At 35.5% G+C, this 22,774-nt stretch overlaps 1 protein-coding gene and 1 long non-coding RNA gene across 2 annotated transcripts; both read left to right on the forward strand.

The window, feature by feature from the left end:
* The first annotated feature begins 18,541 nt into the window (after positions 1-18,541).
* On the forward strand, positions 18,542-20,471 carry ABP1 (endoplasmic reticulum auxin binding protein 1). The gene is made up of 5 exons (XM_078997246.1): positions 18,542-18,734; positions 19,408-19,514; positions 19,595-19,798; positions 19,873-19,940; positions 20,042-20,471. The coding sequence occupies exons 1-5, from the start codon at positions 18,650-18,652 to the stop codon at positions 20,145-20,147; spliced, it is 570 nt and encodes a 189-aa protein (XP_078853372.1). The 5' UTR covers positions 18,542-18,649; the 3' UTR covers positions 20,148-20,471.
* A 303-nt stretch (positions 20,472-20,774) lies between these two features.
* LOC144998723 (uncharacterized) lies at positions 20,775-22,632 on the forward strand. The gene is made up of 3 exons (XR_013660412.1): positions 20,775-21,733; positions 21,877-22,092; positions 22,359-22,632. It is a non-coding gene; the product is annotated as an uncharacterized LOC144998723 (long non-coding RNA).
* Positions 22,633-22,774: the final 142 nt, after the last annotated feature.

Genomic DNA, 22,774 nt, shown 5'->3' on the forward strand with positions numbered 1-22,774 from the left:
AACAGAAGGAAAAAATATTAGTTTATTTTGTCACGTGTAGAAGTTACCAACAGGCAACAACATTATGTTGCTTGATACATTATGTTTATAAATCACAAGAAATGACGTACTTTATTCTTCATACCACATTATATACAGGTACCTTACTTAATTTCGCTTTTTTACCATAATATGTAGTAATTTTTTCACATTTTTAGATATGATAGGAATATTTAACTCGTAAAATGTATACTTTTAGTTATTTGTTTACCATAGCATCTTGATTTAATTTCGTTCTGTTAGCGAGATTGTAGTTTAAAGAATCTATCAAAATACAGTGGATGTTTTGATAACATTTTGACAACTGCTTGTATATTTACACCAAATTTCAATCAAAATATATTTGAAGGGAAGGGGCATTCACAATCTCGGTTTCTTATAACAACATTGTATTCTCCCATGGTTTATTTTTCATATCGTTGGAGATGATTATTGCAGTATGGCCATGTGCTCTCGCTATAGCTACCTTTGCTAAAAACAACAAATAGAAACCTACTTTCATCCTATTCCATTAATTGGGTAGATTTTTTCAAAGTGCAATGTTGTTTTCGGGGAAAAGGGAAGTAAGTTACCATGTCTTTGTATTTAACCATGAATACTTTATATGATATCGTGTTGTGTGGTGATTTATATGAAATGAAAGTTTTTTATGTGATGAATACAAAGGATGTTACTCAAATTATGACAGATTACACTTGCCGAAAAGGAGGAAGAAGGGGAAAGAGGTTGTGATTGGTTAGTTTGGACTTTACTCGTTTGAAATTTTGGTATACCAATTTGTTGGTTTCGTTTTGAGTTAACGCATAAGGTATTTGCTACCCATGGCATCATGTTTTATTCAATTAGAATTTACTTTTCCGTTATGTTTGCGACTATGCACTTTCATCTGAATTTTACCCTTTAGATCAGTTGACTTTTTTTGGTGGTTGACTGGTTTTCTATTTCTTATGAGCTTCACAACTCTCCATCAACTCAATAAGAGGAAATGGCATATAACTTAAAAGCATAAGCAAGCATATTATAAAGTCATGATTTCATACCTATGAATGATTACAACAATCTTGCAAAAAATATAAAACACAATTACCATTTACTTGTTCATTATAAGAATATAATTTCATTTTCTTTTTCTTATTAATGCTTTGACATTGAAATTTCATGCATTTAAAGCAAAAAATCTTTACTTTTTAGTTACTGACAGATTATACTTTAGATTATGGTAAAAAAACATATCATTATCCTTCATGGGTTGTGCTTAGTATGGGCCTCAAAAATTTTTAGTGTTATATATATATATATATATATATATATATATATATATATATATATATATATATATATATATCCCTATTCTAATAAAAGAGTAGTTTTTAATCTCCTTTTGACATGTGTCACCATATTAAGCCTCATAATTAATGTAATTTTTTTTTTTGCCATGTTTCACTTTATTATGTCTTATAATTAATTTTTATCATTTGGTAACATATTGATTCTCCATTTCAAAATTCAAATTTTAAATTTCTCATTTTGATTACATTAAATTAACAATATTAGAATAACAATTAAAATAAAATTAATACAAATTATAAAGTGATATAATTTTACATATTTATTTAAATCAATGATTATAATTTTATATAACTAAAAAAAACTCTTAATTAATAATTTATTTAAAATAAGTTATTAATAATTTTAAATTTTAACTATTAAAGTTTAATTAATTTTATAACCGTGGTTCCCACGGGTTATAAACTATCTCTTTATCTCTATTCTAATAAAAGAATAAGTTTAATCTCCTATTGACAAGTGTCATACAATTAGGACTCCTCATTAATGTTATATATCACATATCATGCCATTTGTCAACCTATTAATTATCTATTTCAAATTTCCACTCTAATTACATTAAATTAATAATTGATTCCTCATTTTAAATTTCAAAATTTTAATTTTCTCACTTTAATTATATTAAATTAATAACATTAGATTGAAAAATAAAATAAAATTAATATAGATTATAAGGTGATATACCTTCACACATTTATTTAAATCATTGATTATAATTCTCTTTATATAACTAAAAAATATTTCTTAAGTAATAATTTATAATTAATTAATAAATTTGATTTTTTAATATAAAAATTGAATTAGTTTTATAATTGTGGTTCTCACGGGTTATAAACTAGTATTCTAATAATAGAGTAATTTTGAATCTCCTTTTGACATGTGTCACCATATTAAGTCTTATAATTAATGTAAATTTTATTTTTCTTTTGTCATGTTTCACCTTATTATGTCTTATAATTAATGCATATCATTTGGTAACATATTGATTCTCCATTTCAAATTTCAAATTTTAAATTTCTCATTCTAATTACATTAAATTACCAATATTAGAATAAAAATTAAATAAAATTAATACAAATTATAAAGTGATATAATTTTACATATTTATTTAAATCAATGATTATAATTTTATATAACTAAAAAAACCTCTTAATTAATAATTTATTTAAAATAAGTTATTAATAATTTTAAATTTTAACTATTAAAATTTAATTAATTTTATAACCATGGTTCCTACGGGTTATAAACTAGTGTGTGTGTGTGTGTGTATATATATATATATATATATATATATATATATACCCCAACTAAACTTTACCAACGTGTGAAACATGCATGTGATTAATGAGTTTAGTAGTTGTGTGGGGTAATTGAGATTTGAGAGATATACGCAACAATTAATAAAGATTATTGTTACAGATGATATATGGTAGTAAGGTTAACGGGTTTTGTTGTTTCTAAACGCTTTTTGTTTCTAATCTAGAAATATAAATATCATGTTTATTTTAGATACAAAATGAAATCGAACCACATCTATTTCCCTGTATTTTTAACCAATTGGCAACTTTCTCTCATTCATGTTATTTTCTTTTAAGTTATCTACTGTGTTAAGTATCTATACAATCATCCCAAATCATTATCATCGAGTTAGTGGTAGTGGTTGCTATTTTATGTTGTGGTATTTGATATCATATTGTTGTGGTATTATTGTTGGTGTTTTTGTATCATTAATGTGTATTTGTGTATTTAAATGTAATGGATTGATTTGTTGACTAAAATCAATTTTGATGAATATTAAACAAGGAAGGTACGGAGTGCATTCTTGTCTAAGTTCATTCAAAATTCAAAGTAAATTGTCTAGTGGTGAAGCCCCTAAACAAACGGGGGTCCGGGGACAACGCCCCTAGAAGCAGGGTCCAAGGGGGTACTGGCGGGATCAAAGGAGCAGAGAAAACTGCTTGTAAATGAACCCGATTTTTTACTTCATTTTGACCCTTATTAATAATCCAGTTTTAGTGACAGTTTATGATTGTTATAAACTGTTTTTTGACAGTTTGAATAGTTTTTGAACAAATAAAATTGATTTGACAATGAACACAGGAAGTATTTAAGCATTTTGGTCATAATTTTCTTGGTACAACCATAATCATGAATATCATAACTTCATATTCTCTGTTTTTTAAAACTATTTTGAATCATATCCGATTAAAAATTGGGAATATCACTTAAATACTTTAATCTGAATGTGAACACACGATTCTCGGAATTTCCAAGCCTTTTATTAACCTGAATTTCGAAACACACATTCCTTGTATTGATAACCACATTGTGACTTACTAGACTCCATAGACGTGTATTTTAAATGGTCTATAATAAACCTTTAACAATGAAGCAAACAAAGATACATTGAGGCTAAATCAAGTTGCATTACATGAATTTCCATAGAGCATGCTACGACCATTATACTTAGTGTAGATCATGATTATCATTATTATATTATTTTATTTAAGAATATTATATTGTACGTGTTCGGGAATAGGAAAGAAACAATGCTATGTCATGTTTTATTCATGGGGTTTTAGGTTGTGTTATGTTTCAATTATAACCATTTGTTTCTCACTAAGGTATAAGACTAACACATATTTTAGAAGGATAAATACCACAAAAGTGTTTTCGGTTTGTTATAATTCTGACCAGTTGATCGATCAACTCGGTTGCTTGCTAACGTAAAATGATGATGTGTTGTTTTTATGACGTGATATGCTGATATGTCAAAACTGAAAAAAAAAAAATCACAAAAGACACTAAATTTTCATTTTTTTTTTTCAATTTTGACATTATGTTTTCACTTTTTTTTTTCAATTTTAACACTCATTTGTTTTTTTGTTTCAAATTGATCATTTTTTCAATTTTGTTAAGTTTTGACAATGTGACACTCCATGTTTTTGTTCCAAATTGGACATCATTTTTGTTTCATTGGAAACCGTATAAATAATTTTTTTTTTTTTACATTTGAAAACGTATAAATATATTTTTTTTTTTGTTTTCAAACCATATTTTTTATATAAATACAAAGTTTTTTCATTCAAACCATAATATTATGTATAAATATATATTAATTATATTATAAGCGTTTTTTTTAAATAATATATTTCTTGATGGGTTGGAAAAATTATATCATCTTAAAATTTGAAGATTTAGTATGTTAAAATTGTTAAATAAAATAAATTGAACTTGAGCCAAAAATTAAACTTAGGGTAAATTGGTCAAAAAAATATAAAAAAGATTTCTATTGTCATTTAATTATGTTGGATCATATTTTTTATGTAGTTATTGATCGACGTAAATAAAGTTGGAATTAATATAATAGGAACCAAGAAGGATATACTAAATAATAAGCATCATACTTTTGAAACATGTAAATTTAATATAAATGCATAACATATATATAAATGCATAATAAATATGGTATAATAGTTAAAATGTCTAGTTGAAAGAAGATAATCCTATTAAGATATGACAGCTTTAAAGATAACAAAATAAATATGTATTAATTAAATTATAATTGTATAATATTATAAATGAAATTTTCATGTATTATTAGGATGCTATAATTTTCCAACAAATCAAGAAGTATATATATATATATATATATATATATATATATATATATATATATATATATATATATATATATATATATATATATATATATATATATATGCAAGAAGCCAAGAACCACAAATCATGAATATATACAATGAATGGTTTCTTGATAATTAAAGCGACCCTGAACTATGATGTTCCCCGTATCAAATCTGTTCCCTGTATCAAATTAGTTTTCCTGATTGTGCATTCATACCTCCAAACTCATATTAAAGTTTCGTATTTAATGAAAAATATTGTTAAAATATAATTAATACATATTTATACATAACATTATTGTTTGAATGTAAAATTCGTTGTATTTTAAACAAAAATATGGTTTTTAAATGAAAAAAAATATTTATAGAGTTTCTAAAGTTTTTCCATTTGCGTCCATCTAACGGTTCTATGTTTTCATCGTTTGTTGGAAGCGAGCATCAATCTTTTCGACACACATTCTCCATTGCCCGTCATATTTTTTTCACTACGACTGGATTAGCTATCCATGATGGGAATAAGATTCTTGAACTATGCTCACCTTTAATAGTTTATCCACTTCATTGTTTATGGCTTTATTGTGTTCTCCAAATTGACCTCTCTTCTTTTCTCGAATCGGTTTTGTTATTGGCATGTCGTTGAGTTTGTACTCAATCACTTGTCTTGGTACTCCGACATTGTCTGTTGGTTTCTAGTACAATACATCAACATATTCTCTTAACAAGTTAACTAAGTTTTCTCGAAGTGAGGTTAGTAATATACATTCGGTACGGATTCCTTGGTCCGGGTATGCGTTATTTATCATGATGGTTTCCGATTTGTCTAGATTTCCTATTTGTTCTTTCGTTGGTGCGGTACCTTGTTCAACTATTAGCGCTGATGATGGTATTACTAGTGGTTTGCTGCAAATTGTCCCATATCATACTGGTGTTTTAAACCTAATTAGGTCATGGATCGTATAAGCGGTTGCTTCAGATCTTTTCATGGCACTTCTTCCAAAAACTATGTTAAATGGTGATGGGGATTGTATGATTGTAAAATTTAATGTTTGTGTTTTTTTTTCATAATACTATTGTTGCTACTCCTAATGGCCATACCGAGTGTCCTAGGAAGCTTGTTAAATGTGTTTATGTTCTTTCATTTCCTTTCTCGTTACCTCTGGTAATTTCAAAATTCAATTTTTGTACATGATTTTCATGGAACTACCACTGTCGCAAATATATTCGGTGAATACATATAGTTTGGATATGGCCGAGTATTAGTATTGGTTCATCTCCCCTTATTAATCTTTGTTGTGTGTGTTGCTCAATGAATAACATATCCAAAGTTGCTTTGTCCTTCACCATACTACACGTTTCTACATGTTTTACCATTTGATAGTTTCGATGGACAGTATCGTTCTACTCCTTGACATTGTCTTGAGGATCCTTTATTCTTGTGTCAGTTGCAATTTTTGTAACACCCATAAAAATCATACCAAAATTAAACTTTTTTACAACATTTCAAAACCAATGATTATTACAAAACTTGTTTTCAAAATAGTATAATGTCAGAGTATCCCAGAATCAAAACATGAAAACATAAGGAGGTGCGTAATCACGCATTCGCCTTCCCGCGATCATCAAAAGTACCAGAAACAATAATCGATAAATGTAAGCTCGAAGGCTTAGTGAGTTACCCCCCAAAATACCAACGCCATATAGATATAACCATATCATAATAAACAAACAACATGTATAATGAGTCGTCAGTCTAACTGGACCACCTCACGAGCCTTCAGTCTATCTGGACTAGTCTCCGAGCCTTCGACACGTCTAGACTGCCTCTCAGGGCCTTCAGCTTATCCGGACCACTCGCTGGGCCTTCGGCCTGACTGGTATGGCCTAACCGGGTCTACAGTCTATCCGATCCGCCCTGGGTATCTTGGTCTACAGCACAAAGTAGGACCTGCCTCAACCCAATCCCCCAAACCAACAAACATGTGCACATAAATATCATACGCTAGCTAACATGTACATATAATCATAGAGATCTACAGATCACTAACATAGCAACCATCCTATAACCAGGATACCGATCTAACCGATCACTAACATAGCAACCATCCTATAACTAGGATACCGATCTAACAAATCATTAACATAACAACTATCCTATAACCAACATATAAAATCATAAAGCATATCGTGCAAATAAACCCGGATAAAAATCCGAAAAGGGTCAGCATTGGTGCCTTTGACCCTGTTAGTATAGTGAGGACAACTCACCTCACACTGCTGAAGTCCCATAGGCAAAATCCTAGCTGTTGGATGACAGGTTCCCGAGCTGTCAACATCAAACAATACCTAATAAATAATTGGGTTCCAATATATAACCATACGTCTATGTTTGGGGTGAAAGACTACTTTACCCCCAACCTAGCTTGATTCAAGCCTAAGGCCCATACTCACACTCCAAAGGGCCAATAGTCAACTAATGGAACAAAGCCTAACATATAGCCTAATTTTCCAAATTTGTCCCAAACCTTCACATGTGCCTTACCTTAAGGCCCAACCATCTATTCTGCTCCAAACACTTAGCATTCCAATGGTCTAATATCTTATAATCATAAAGGCCCAATTATGGCCCATTAACGGCCCAATTTTCCAAATTGTGCCCAAGTCCTTCACATGGGCCTTACCCTAAAGATCATGCAAATATTTTAGTCCATTTACTTGTTCTTGGATAACCCATCAAGAACCCAATCACTAAAGCCCAATAGAAAGGCCCAACTCAAGGCCCAAGCAAAATTAGGGTTTTCACATAAAACGACGATTAGGGTTAAGTGTTCCTACTTAACCCATTAAGGACTTAATCCATTAAGTCTAATATTGCTTTAAGTTAATTGAAAAGGATTATTAATTAATATTTTAAGTCTGCTAAATAATTCCAGTGCGGGTCCCGATCACTTCCCAAAATTAGGGTTTCATGACATTAGGGTTTTCCAAAACATAATTAGGGTTTCCAACCCAAATAGTAGCCAATTAGTCAAATGGTTAGGCTTTTAGGTCAATCAAGGCTTCACTGCGTCCATTAAGGTTAAACAAGTCGGGCACCACCCACTACCACCTCGGGTAGTGGCGGTCAACGACGGCTCATGGTGGTGGCCACCACCTCGTGGTGGTGGTTATGACTTTGGCTAAAAAAATATCCAATCATCCCCAAATAACAATCACACACACAAAAGCACACAACCACCCAAGGTGGCAGCTTGTGGCGGCAGAATGGCGGCGTGAGGTGGCAACCACCACCTCACAGTGGTGATAGGTTGTTTTCTTTGATTATTGCGGCCATACAATGATACAAAAACCATACAAAATATCCAAATACACACACATAAAATAACACACACACACAGCCGCTCTGTGGCGGCAAACGGTGGTCGGAGGTGCTAGCCACCACATCACAGTGGTGGTGATGGCTCTCTTGTGATTTACGGCCAAGCAACACATGTACAATATGTATACTAGTAGTAGAAGCGCGCGCGCACACACACACACACCTGCCCTAGCTCAGAATCTGAACATAGTCGTCCTCCACGACGACATACGATGGTCATATCAGTGGTGGATGGTGACCGAAGCAACAAAATAGTTGTCTGGTGGCGGCAACGACCGCTAGCAGCGGTCCAGATAGAAACGGAGAAGGGAAGACATCATTCTCGGCAATGAGGTTATCATTTCCATCTCAGCAGCGAGCACGAGATTCTGCATCGGTCCTCGACTTGGCGGCTCCCGGTTTTGTCGTCGGCAGTGCAGCAACGACAGCAATCGAGCGGTGGTACATGGCAGTCGGAGGAGAATGACAGCTGCAATAGCCCCCGAAATGGCGACCGTACAGCGGCAGAAGAAGAAGAAGAAGAAGAAGAAGAAGGGGACAATGGGAATGGGTGGTCACTCGAGTTCGCCAGAAGGAAAGGCAGACACAATTGCTCGGTAGCTCGGTGCAGCAAGGGACGGAGGTGGCTGCCTAGGTGGTTCACAGTAGCAAATCGGCGGCGGTCGGGAGACTACTCATGACGGCGGCTGAAGAGCACCCAAGAATAATGGTGGCTGAAGATTAGGGTTAGGATTTAGATGTGCATGGTGATGGATTATAAGTCCCGCTCAATCTCAAACATTGGCCCATACTGATACTTTTAGTCCCTCCTCATTTATTCTTTTCAAATTAAGTCCATAAGTTACCATTCAGCCCCTGCTTCCATAAATCCTTTCATAAGTCCAAATGATACCAATCACCCCTTGACTTCTAAAATTCTTTGCAAAATAAATCCATAAATTACACTTTAACCTCTGAAACTCCAAATTATATCATTTGGCTCCCCAAAACCGACACCTTGCTAATTATTATTTGATTTTGGCTACAATAATATAAAATAATAATAATAGTTACATCTCGGGGTTTTGGGTTTGTTATTTAATTACTCTATTTTAAATGGCATGTTACAACTCTCCCCCACTTAAATTGGATTTCGTCCTCGAAATCATTCCTTACCATTCTTGACATGCCAAATAACTTGAGCAACACGACCATAACTACAAGCATACACCAACCTTTCCAAGGCAACTGCAACCAACCCTCGTTGGGTTCTGCAACCTGAAGACAAACAAATTCCTTGCAATATGATCACATTTACTCAATCCGAAACCGGAAGTCTTGAGATGGTTTGGCTCCCTGACAGACCGCCCACACTGAATCATTGTCGACTTCATTGCACTTATCTCCCAATTGGCTACTCAACTTCTAATAATCTGGGGTTCCTACTAGAAGATAGAGTCGCAGACCAAATTTCCCTGCAATACACTTATACTTGACAGAAAACTCATCTGGTATACCTGATTCCTGCCCGGTTGCTGAACCAACGAACAATCTTACAGTCGCTCTGTGCGAAAACTGAAAGAAACTTCGACTAGCAATAGTCGCCCTATCTATATCACCACTCATGGATCCACCAGTCCTTCTGGTCCATCCAAACGTAATAGCCTGACAACCTATCGCCACTGAATCCAATGCGAAAAGTGAATGCTACCAGAATAATCGTTGTCGTACATCATGCCCGATCTCCGACGACCTACCGTTTTCTGATTCCAATCATGATGTGGTCTACCCACAATCTTGAAAACTATCCCACCCTGGCCTAATCATCTGAAAGAATCTGTGAATGCTACGGTTACCCCTTGCACTCTTACATTACTTTTGTCATAACACAACCGCAACCCGATACCTTACCCTCAATCTATCAATCCAAAAACCCACAGAGTCGAGTACACACTCGACCTAACACCCGAACTGAACTCAATTCATGACTAGAACCCAAACATGATTCCCCAAATTCTGCTATCAAGCACCGAGAAGATGAGATACACATGTTGGGGAGTTTTACTGAACTCCCAACTCACCCAAACCTCAAACCAAACAACCACATGGGCTGCCTTTCTTCCTGACAAAGATGTGAAATTTATCCTAGTTTTAAAACCACTCCCGCTTTTGAATCTCGAGAAGATTCTCCCCCACTTAGATTCGACTAAGTCTTCAAAATACATGAAAATTGCAGAATTCCCAATCCTTTTCACTTTCCAACGATCGATCCAATAACAACTAACTCTTTCCAACTAGTGCTCCATTACTAGCCAATCCCAAATGATCACACACTTTTAAGAACCATATGAACACTCCTGAATCCCAGTGAAACCGACAGTCCCTAATGCTTAAATGATCCCACACTAAAATCTTGAAGACCAAAAGATAGATGCTCCAACTAATACCTCAACAACGAGCTACTTCCTTTGGCGCTTTCATCCACCAATCAATAACGGTTACTAAAACCACTGAATCCTGACAATGTTGAATAACCATCCTATAGGACCCTGTCCATAGACCTCCCACATAATACCCCACTTCCCAAGGTGCTCCAAACAAGTCTCCCGCTCTCGAGCTCTAGAAATCATTTCATTTAGGGTCGCACCCTGACTCACTCACCAGCTCAATCATCCACAGTTGAATTGCAGTAGTTGAAGCAACCTCTACCCTAAACCAGGCTACAAACTACTCCCTAGACATAGTCTCCAATCCCAAAAGTGCAATAGATCGCACAATCAATCCTTACCGCCCGATACTAGAGATCCAAGGCGAATCAGATCTTAGATCCTATGGGTAGGGATGGTAATCGCAACCTCACAAGATACTCATGCCTCATCGACCCACCCGGGCTCACCAGTGTTGAAATACTGTCGCCAATCCTTGTGACCAACTGACCCCGAGCTAGAAATACAACCTGACCCAGGGGTCACATGCCTGCTCACTACTTTGAACTCGGAGAAACTGAAAGGGCACAACCCTTTCCCTCGAAAACAACATTCCAATCCCTCAATCAACCCTTCTACTTCCAGCTACAAAACTCGACCTGATCATAATCATCACTCCCTTCCTGATCCCCACGACTCGCACCTCGGCCTTGAGCAAAACCCCCGAAGCCTCAAATCTAGAAACTCATGTGCCAGCCTCTCCCACTCAACCCGAGGAATGTAACGAGTACGGAACATCTCCCTGATCCCAAGTAACTGCAACCCTCTGCTCGTCAGAATGTGTCCCAGTAACAAGTCTCGGTACTGGAAAGCTCGACCAGCTCCTGCCCCGGTCGTCGTTACAGCTGCTGAAGCTGCTGCGGTAGCCGTCTCAGTAATGGCTGCATAGCGCTCATCAAACTACTCAACCATGACAGTCTTAATAGACCCAAACATCTCCAGAATATGACCCCGAACAATCTCCTCTGTCAATGCTGGCCTATCCTGGCTGCCATCTCCCGATCCTGACCCGGATCCGGTCTCAAGACGTCTTATGACCACCATACCGAAAATACATACAAGGAAGATATCAAACATTCCATGAAACAACGAAAAAACCAACTACCAACAAAACCCTAGGGGTCCTGACTTCCTTACTACACATATGGGTCTTGTTCTTTAAGTAGTACGTGCCCATACTACCTTCCACATCTACCCATATTTGTCTCAGGTGTCACCCCAACGCCCTAAAAATATACATAAACATGGCGAGCACTCAATCCTCACTTCTAGAGGAATGCTAAATATCTCTTAATTGGTCTCCCAGCCTCGCACGACCCACCCATGAAACTTCCACTAACCGTGTAACACTCGTGTATGCTAACCATACATAACGCTGGACCTTATAGACTTTCGAATACTCAGTCCTACTCTAAGCCCACAACCAGACAATGAACAACAAATAAAGCTAAACTAAACATTCTCAGGCAATAAGATCTAATTATGTACGACCGTTATGCATACACTAAACAACTACGGTAATGATGTCAATTTCATATAATGAAAAACCCTAGGCTATCAAGCATCATATAATCATGCAATTTTATCATGCAATTCCTGAAGATCCCTAGCCTAGTACCAGCATGCTATTTTAACATATCACAAAATCAAATAATCTGTAAGGTATTTTGGGGTCTATTCGCGAGCTCCGACTGATCGTAGACTTGCATCCTCCTATAGTATTTTGAAAACCATTTGAAAATTCATTTTAAAATCTTTTCCTTAGTTTGACACTGGAGACACACGAGTGTTTCCTCCAATTCACTCAAACCAAGGCTCTGATACCAACTTGTAACACCCATAAAAACAATGCCATATTTAAACTTTTTTAAAACATTTCAAAACCATTTATTATTACAAAACTTGTTTTCAAAATAGTATAATGTCAGAGTATCCCATAATCAAAACATGAAAACATAAGGAGGTGCACGATCACATCTTCGCCTTCCTACGATCATCAGAAGTACCTGAAACAATAATCGATAAATGTAAGCTCGAATGCTTAGTGATTTACCCCCAAAATACCAACGCCATACAGATATAACCATATCATAACAAAAAAAACATGTATAATGAGCCATCAGTCTGACTGGACTGCCTCACATGCCTTCAGTCTATCCGCACTACTCTCTGAGCTTTCGGTACGTCTGGACCACCTCTTAGGGTCTTCAGCCCATCCGGACCGCTCATCGGGGATTCGGCCTGACTGGTATGCCCTAACCGGTTCTACGGTCTATCCACTCCGCCCTGGGTATCTTGGCCTACAGCACAAAGCACGACCTGCCTCAACCCAACCCCCCAAACCAACAAACATGTGCACATAAATATCATACGCTTGCTAGCATGCACAGATAATCATACAGATCTACAGATCACTAACATAGTAACTATCCTATATCTAGGATACCGATCTAACCTATCACTAACATATCAACCATCCTATAACCAGGATACCGATCTAACAGATCACTAACATAGCATAATCCTATAACCAGGATACCGATCTAACAAATCACTAACATAACAACCATCCTATAACCAGGATATAAATCATAAAGCATATCGTGCAATAAACCCAGATACAAATCCAAAAAGGGTCGACATCGGTGCCTTCGACCGTGTTAGTATAGTGTGGACAACTCACCTCACACTGTTGAAGTCCCGCAGGCAAAATCCTAGCTGTTGGATGACAGGTTCCCGAACTGTCAACCTCAAACAATACCTAATAAATAATTGGGTTCCAATATATAACCATAAGTCTATGCTTGGGTTGAAAGACTACTTTACCCCCAACCTAGCTTGATTCAAGCCCAAGGCCCAAACTCACACTCCAAAGGCCCAATAGTCAACCAATGGAATAAAGCCTAACATATGGCCCAATTTTCCAAATTTGGCCCAAACCTTCACACGTGCCTTACCTTAAGGCCCAACCATCTATTCTGCTCCAAACACTTGGCATTCAAATGGTCTAATATCTTATAATCATAAAGGCCTAATTATGGCCTACTAATGGCCTAATTTTCCAAATTGGGCCCAAGTTCTTCACATGGGACTTACACTAAAGCCCATGCAAATATTTTAGTCCATTTACTTGTTCTTGGATAGCCCACTAAGAGCCCAATCACCAAAGCCCAATAGAAAGGCCCAACTCAAGGTCCAAGCAAAATTAGAGTTTTCACATAAAATGACGATTAGGGTTAAGTGTTCCTATTTAACCCATTAATGACTTAATCCATTAAGTCCAATATTGCCTTAAGTTAATTGAAAAGGATTATTAATTAATATTTTAAGTCTACTAAATAATTCCAGTGTGGGTCCCGATCACTTCCCAAAATTAGGGTTTCATGACATTATGGTTTTCCAAACCCTAATTAGGGTTTCCAACCCAAATACTAGCCAATTAGTCAAATGGTTAGTCTTTTAGGTCAATCAGGGCTTCATTGGGTCCATTAAGGTTAAACAAGTCGGGCACCACTCACTACCACCTCAGGTAGTGGCGGTCAACGACAGATCACGGTGGCGGCCACCACCTCGTGGTGGTGGTTATAACTTTGGCTAAAAAAATATCCAAGCATCCCAAAATAACAATCACACACACAAAAGCACACAACCACCCAAGGTGGCGGCAGAATGGCGACGTGAGGTGGCAACCACCACCTCACGACGGTGACATGTTGTTTTCTTTGATTATTCCAGCCATACAATGATACAACAACCATACAATAATATCCAAATACACACACACATAAAATAACACACACACACACACATAGCCGCTCTGTGGCGGCAGACGGTGGTCGGAGGTGGTAGCCACCACCTCACGGTGGTGGTGGTGGCTCTCTTGTGATTTTTGGCCAAGCAACACATGTACGGTGTGCATACTAGTAGCAGAAGCACCAACCCACCCACACACCCACCTTAGCTCAAAATCTGAACATAGTCGTCCTCCATGGCGGCATACGATGGTCATGGCGGTGATGGATGATGACCAGAGCAAGAGAAGAGTTGTTTGGTGGCGGCAGCAACCGCTAGCGGCGACTCGAATAGAAACGAAGAAGGGAGGACGTCATTCGCGACAAAGAGGTGGTCGTGTCCGTCTGAGCAGCGACCACAACGTCTGTCGTCGATCCTCGACTTGGCGACTCCCGGTTTTGTCGTTGGCAGTGCAGCAGTGGCAACAATCGAGCAGTGGCGCATGTCAGTCGGAGGAGAACGTTAGCCGCAACAGTCGCAACAGTCGCAACAGTCGCCCGGAATGGCGACCGTACAACGGCAGAAGAAGAAGAAGGGGACAGCAGGAATGGGTGGTCACTCGAGTTCGCCGGAAGGAAAGGCAGTCGCAATTGCTCGGCAGCTCGGTGCAACAAGGGACGAAGGTGGCTGCCTCGATGGTTCACAACAGCAAATCGGCGGCGGTCGGGAGACTACTCACGGCGGCGGCTGAAGAGCACCTAAAAATAGCGGCGGCTGAAGATTAGGATTTGGGTTTAGATGTGCATGGTGACTGGTTATAAGTCCCGCTCAATCTCAATCATTGTCCTATACTGACACTTTTAGTCCCTCCTCCTTTATTCTTTTCAAATTAAGTCCATAATTTACCATTCGGCCCCTGCTTCCATAAATCCTTTCATATTAAGTCCAAATCATACCAAACACTCCCTGACTTCTAAAATCCTTTGCAAAATAAATCCTGAAATTACACTTTAACACCCGAAACTCGAAATAATATCAATTAGCTCCCCGAAACCAACACCCCGCTAATTATTATTTGATTTTGGCTACAATAATAATAATAATAATAATAATAATAATAATAATAATAATAATAATAATAATAATAATAATAATTACATCTTGGGGTTCCGGGTTTATTATTTAATTACTCTATTTTAAACGGAATGTTACAATTCCATTGTTGTTGGTAATAGTGTTGACTTGCGGTTTTTGGTATGTGGTTTTTTTGATGAGTTGGTTGATGTTGCTCTGTCACACCCATGACGGAAATGCCAAGGTGTGTGACATATATCAATGATCACAGTTATTGGACATATATTGGACACTACAAATATAATCTTCTATTATTAACAAAATAGAAATTACATAGTTGATAATTATTGTTAAATCACTACACACTCCTAACTATTCGATGTTTGCAAGGATGCAGTACAATAACATAAAATCTTCTATGCAAACTCTTCTTGCATGCTAATAAACCTGAGAATACATGCATTAAGATATATCAATTAAAGATTGTTGGTGAGTTCTATAGGTTTTTATACAAAGTACTTTCATAACCAAAAATGTTTTATAAAATTTATCTGGTTGACTATCTTAAAATAAATGAGTTATAAAAGTGTATTTGGACTCATTTAAAAATATCGTTTCTCAAATCCAAAAGTACAAATTTTAGCAAAATACATACAAGTAAGTTAGACTTATATCAAATTTTGCGTTTCCCCTTTACCAAAATGCATATTTATATAAGGATTTTGAATACCGAGTTATTTAAAATAAAGACACATCACACTTTTTGAAAACATAAAATAACCAACTTTACTTTTGAAATTCCATACAAGCAGTTATATAGTTTATATGTAGAAATCATAAGTTTCGAGTTTATAAACTTTGTATGATCGTGTCATAGTATTAATTAAGTGTTATATGACTTAACGTTGGGTAATAACACTTATCGTTCCAAGTCACAAACTATCACACTATGTGTGATCTCTTTCAACTTATAAGTGATCAAAAACCCCTTAGAAATCCAATATTAATTCTATACGATCACAAACAAATTAGGGATCTATAATGAGCACATAACCGAACTACGATTTCGCAGCCTCTATACAGGACAAAAGGGGGCGTGATAAAAGTTTCAGACTAACACTTTATCAATGTAGTGGAGTAAATAAAATAGAAACGTGAACGCCAAACTCGACTCGTCAGACGATGGTTGTAGCTAACAACATGTGAGCGAGATGTCTACACGTATAGATCAGTGTCGTCGATCTATACCTGACGTTTCACGTTACATACTGATTAACCGTTATAACGCGGAAGACTTTTACTAAGACATGTGGTATTAGTTTAGAGAACAAAACATAGCCCATATAGCTTAGGAAAGAATCCTAACTCCTATGGCGTTTATAAACAAACATGCTAGTGTTGCTACATAGCCTCCCAAATATCTGATAGTGATTTGGTCGTTTCCTCTTCTAATGCATAATCAGGAAGTCACACTACAAAAAGATAGACAAATACCATGTTAGAAAGCGATACTGATAGTATTGCTCCCCGATGTCTAAGTTAGATGTTAATTTGGAGTATTACTAAATTGCCTATGGTGAGAAACTTCTACCTCTTTCCTATGGTGATGTTTGGCTTTTATAGGCATTCAAAAATGTGTCGGTTGAGGCTCTTACTTGGTTTCCTACGTAGTCGGAGTAAGGACAACTATTTGTCTTGTACTGCTTTATATTTGTTTATTACAAGTATCTGTACATTGTGCTTTTCCTGGGATATGTTTGCCCTAAGATATTTGCCCGGTGTGTGTTTTTATTCACCCATGGTTCGTTCTTGTATAACGACAATCTTCTTGTTGTTAAGTTAAGAGGATTCCGAATCGATATTTGTATATTTGGCCGATCTAGGTACACCATTAATCTATAAGAATGATTTCTAATAATTGAATCCTATATTTGATTTTATATCTTTTATTTGATATAAGTATATAATATAAATATATTGAATAAATTATATGGACAAATTAAAAAAAAAACCATGTAGTTTGGATTTTTTTTGTTTAATCTGATTTTTTTTGTGTGATCATTGAAAGTTTGTTTCTCTCTTTTTTTAATAAAAAACAATTGTGTGTTTTTTTCAAGGTTCTAAATAACGTAAGGCGTGACTTGGCGGCAATGTCAAGCCTCAAGCTTTTCCGAGTTTTGGCGAGTCACGACGTTTGTAAGGCGTGACTTAAGGCGAAAATTTTCTATATAATTAATATTTTTATATGTATTTTCAACTATTATTCATTTTTATACACATATATGAGTTAAGGCGGCGTTTTGACAAAACTTGGCGGCAGGTGCAAGCCTTGGAGTCGTAGCACGCCATGGCAGAACCATGTCGAGTTTTTTAGAACCTTGGTTTTTTTAGTAATAAATTGCAAAAAACAATTTGGACACGTAATGATAGTTTTTTTAAACAAATTCAAAAATTTAATTGTTAAATCATAGAAAAATATCGAGTGATTAAACTGAAAATTTTCACAGGATTTTCTAAAATACAATTTTTGTAATGGTATTTAAAAAAAAAGTGATTAAGTGAAAAAAATATATATTTAAATAGTTAAATACCAAAATAGATAAAGACATTGTATAATAGTATAATGATTTGTTGCTAAATTGACATTCTATAAACACATTTATTAAAAGTCAGCTATAATAAATTATTTACATTTTACTTTTTCAAAAAACAATATAAATTTAACTAATAAAAAAACCTTAAAAATCAAATAGGGTATAAAATGAAAAATTAAATGTCTTTTTAACCAACTTTTTAAAATTTAGCCAAATATAAATTGCTAGAAGCCTAGAACACTCGCTTATTTATTCTTTCTTTTTCTCCTAACTTCCAGAACAAATAATTCTTTTTTTTTTTTAACTATACGTGGGTGTTGAAGTGAGCAGTGGCGTCGCCATCGGTTTCGTGCCCACTGAATAGAGGGAGAGAGAGAGATGGCGGAGCTTACTGTGATTCTGTACATGCTTACGATTTCTCTGTTCACGGCCACCGTCTCCGCCTCCCAGTGTTCAACCAACGGTCTGTTGCTTCTCTATTCTACACACGAATTTCATAAACAATTCAATTTGGTTATTTAAACTTTGAAGTTTGGTTTCTGTTTCATAAGTTAGTGTCGAATTTCGTTATTGAGCCCTAATATAATTTGCTGCATTTGTTTTTACCCAAATTTGCGTTTTAGTTATATATGATTGCCCTAATGACGTACTTACGAGTGTTTGAATGAAGTCTCGATAACTAATTTTTTCCGTATTTGGTAACCCTATTTGTTTTTTTGACAAGCAGGCAAGTAATTGCCTCTTGACTTTGGACTTTGTAAAATTACCTAATGATTCAGACTTTAATAACATCTAGGCAGCTAACTGTATCATTCTAAGCTCGCAATAATCAATTTGAAAGCAGAATGTGGTTTGGTAATGGCGATGCGTTTTGCAGATTATGGCTCAGACTCAACAGCTCAAAAGGAGCTAAATGAAATTTGGATGTGCTTGTAATCTTAATAATTTTGGAGTATCTCGCAGATCTGATTATAAATTGATTGATTATTTAGGACAACACAAGCAAAATTCGAGAATGAAACTAGTTTCATGATTACAGTAGATCTTTGATATGTGTGCTGTGCATATTGTTATGTTTGTAATCATTTTTAGTTTCAAATATTAACTTTTATCCGATCATTTCCTTTGTTGTATAGGATTTCCATTAGTGAGGAACATCAATGAGCTACCACAAGATAACTATGGAAGACCTGGCTTATCTCACATAACTGTTGCAGGTTCTCTCATGCATGGACTGAAAGAGGTGACACAAATCACCATGTTTAAGCATACTACCAAATGTTTAAGTTTTTGATGACATTTTCTCAAATATGTTCTCAACAGGTTGAGATATGGCTTCAGACCTTTGCTCCAGGAGCACGAACACCGATTCATAGACATTCATGTGAGGAAGTTTTTGTAGTTTTAAAAGGGAGTGGCACTCTTTATCTTGCATCAAATTCTCACTCAAAGTCCCCTGGAAAGCCTCAAGAGTTTAGTGTCTTTTCAAATTCCACATTTTACATCCCTGTTAATGATGCTCACCAGGTAATTCATCATTTTCTGCTGTTATCTTCCATACATGATATACATGGATCATCATGATGAATCCTTGTTTGCAGCTTTGGAACACAAATGACAAAGAAGATTTGCAAGTTCTGGTTGTTATATCTCGTCCACCAGCTAAAATGTAAGTGATTACTCCAATCTTTTTGTGTTGTTTTTGTAATATGTTTCATGTCATGTATATTATTTATACTGCTAACCTTTATGGGCTACAAAATTATGCAGATTCATGTATGATGATTGGCTAATGCCACACACTGCTGCAAGACTTAAGTTCCCATATTTCTGGGATGAACAGTGCTACCAGAAAAATTCAAAAGACGAGCTTTGACCTTCATGGTTTTAAAGTTGCACATTTGGTGATACAGGTAGTTTAGAGCATTTGTAGTGAAAACGGGTTTATTGATAATGGGTTGAGTTTTAAATGAATCAACTGAAAGGGAAGTGGTTTAAAAGTTGCTTATCTTCAACAGTGAAGCCATGTTTGGGGAGTGTTATTATATTGACTTTGTTTTAGTATTTCATCAAAAAATGACCTTAAAGAAGTTCATTACTTCACAAGAACACCTTAACTCAAATTGACTTGGCTAAATTGTAAAGTGTATTGGCACAACCGCTTCTTTATATCCTAATTATGAAACCTTTTTTACTTAAACTTATGATTTTGTTTCCCACATAGAATGCCCATATGTTCTAAAGAAGAATCCGATGATGAAGTTTGAAATACCTTTCGTGAATTATGTTAAGTCTTTCAAGCTTGTAACTATGAGTAGGAACCAAGGGTCTTCAAAACCAGGAGGTTGTTGAATATATATATATATATATATATATATATATATATATATATATATATATATATATATATTTCAATTTCACTTTCACTTTCACCATTGAGGAAAGCACAATATTCGTCCATTTGATAGACTTTGAAGTCTCATCAGAGAGTAGCATTTGACAACTAGTCTAGGTTTGTTTATGATAAAAATACATTGATCATATTTTTTTGTTCTTGAGAACCAATCTCAAGCCTACCATAAAGACAAAGACACCTTCCTTCAGGTGTTGGAACCAAATGCCATAGTTGTTCCTCTCAAATTCTGACAGTTCTTCTTGTATGACCTTTATCCAATTTGGTTCTTCTAGAGATTCTTTGATATGTTTTGGCTCAATCATGGATAGAAAAACTTGCATATAGACATTTTTTTAAAGTAGCAACTCGAGTTTAAACACCAGAAAAGAAAAAGGGTTCCCTAACACTTGTCAAACATGACAATCCTGTGTCCGTTTAAGTTGTCTTTTTTCAAGTTGAACATAAACTACTGAAAATATTTTATCAACAATTCAACATTGTAGAGTATATCATTACAATCATGAGCATCATTATTAGACCCAACAATAATGTGCTTCCCTTGACACAAGCGTTTACAATATGAGTGTTTGCAGGTGCGTCAATAGGTGTCCCCACTTGATTTGATCATCAAAAGAAACATGTATGGTTTGCATGGAAAAAAAGCAAGTGAAAAATTGATATTATGTAAAAAGTCATAAAGAAAGTAGTTTTTTAGAAACAACAAATATTATTAAGAAGCCACACGCCTAGCAACTAGGCCATGAATAAAAGAGATGTGTTACAATGGGGACAAGGAAGAAGAGTTCCAACTCAATCATCTACCTACATCATATTTTTCCTGACATTTGAGCCAATAATAAGATTAAGACTTGATTTTATCGGCTATACTAGATGTTGATAATAATGCACCTTGGAATAGTCTTTCATTCCTGCACTTCGAGTTCATCCAAAGCATCCCATAAAATATGACTATTAGTCTCTTCCAAAGTTTAGGGCATCTTCCCCATGAAACCACAAATTGAAGATCTCTACTGTTGCTAATACCATTTTGGTTTATTCTACACCAGGTAAAAATTCTTTTTTTTTTTTTTTTTTATAAGTTCAAAAAAAGGGCAGTTAAACAATATGTGGTCCGCATCTTCTTCTTTTCCAATACAATTCGAGCATGTAGTGGTGTTAATGTTGACTCCTCTATTTTATAATGTTGTAGCCGAAGGAATACAACCTTGAGCTGCACGCCATACAAAATACAACACCTTGAGTGACACAATTTTACGCCAGTTGATTATAGGAAGTGTTGTTGATTGTAGTGCAAAAAGGTCTATTTTGCCTATGAGAGTCCCCACCGTGTATTTTCCATCTGGAGCTAGCAAGCAATGCAATCGATCTGGGCCATCACTTAAATGGCATGAAGCTGTTTCATTAAGTAAGTTTTGTAGTTCAATAGATAAACCAACAACTATAGGACACGACTTCCGATTCCAAGAGTTAACTTTCACTGTATCTCCTATAATGCATCTTTTGTTGGATTCAAGCTCATAGAGATTGAATATTTTGATTTTAATTTTTTATGTCCCAACCATGTATCCTTCCAGAGATTGTTACATGCTTGAATATGTCACTTATTCTCAAACTGTTTGCTTCAATCTCTTCTACTATCCTAACAATATTTTTCCAAATCCCTGTTGTTAGGCGTGTCAAACCCAACAAATAATAGGGGTACAACAGACTCTGAATACACTGTTTTAATGTACTAAAAAGTAGTACAAGGCAAGCAAGGTCGAACCACAGAGACACGGGATAAAAGTCTACACCTCTTTGCGCAAGACACTTTGATCACAAAAGGCGGTGTTGTTTGCAAAAGTAAAATAACAAAATATCAGTCTACTTTAAAAACATGCAGAAAATAAAATAAATTTGTAAACAATTTGATTGAAGGGTTCTAGTTCTAGTTCTCAATGTTGTTGTTCAACTTGATTATGACTTGATGTAATTCATGATTGTTATTCTAAGTTGGTACTGAAAGATTAACACGCTCTAATACCTCTCGCTTGCCAAATTATCTAATCAAAACACGCTCTTTGATTAGACCTAGCTTTACTAATTCA

This window comes from Lactuca saligna, chromosome 5 (genome assembly GCF_052625555.1).
Source record: "Lactuca saligna cultivar CGN05327 chromosome 5, ASM5262555v1, whole genome shotgun sequence".
NCBI lineage: Eukaryota > Viridiplantae > Streptophyta > Magnoliopsida > Asterales > Asteraceae > Lactuca > Lactuca saligna.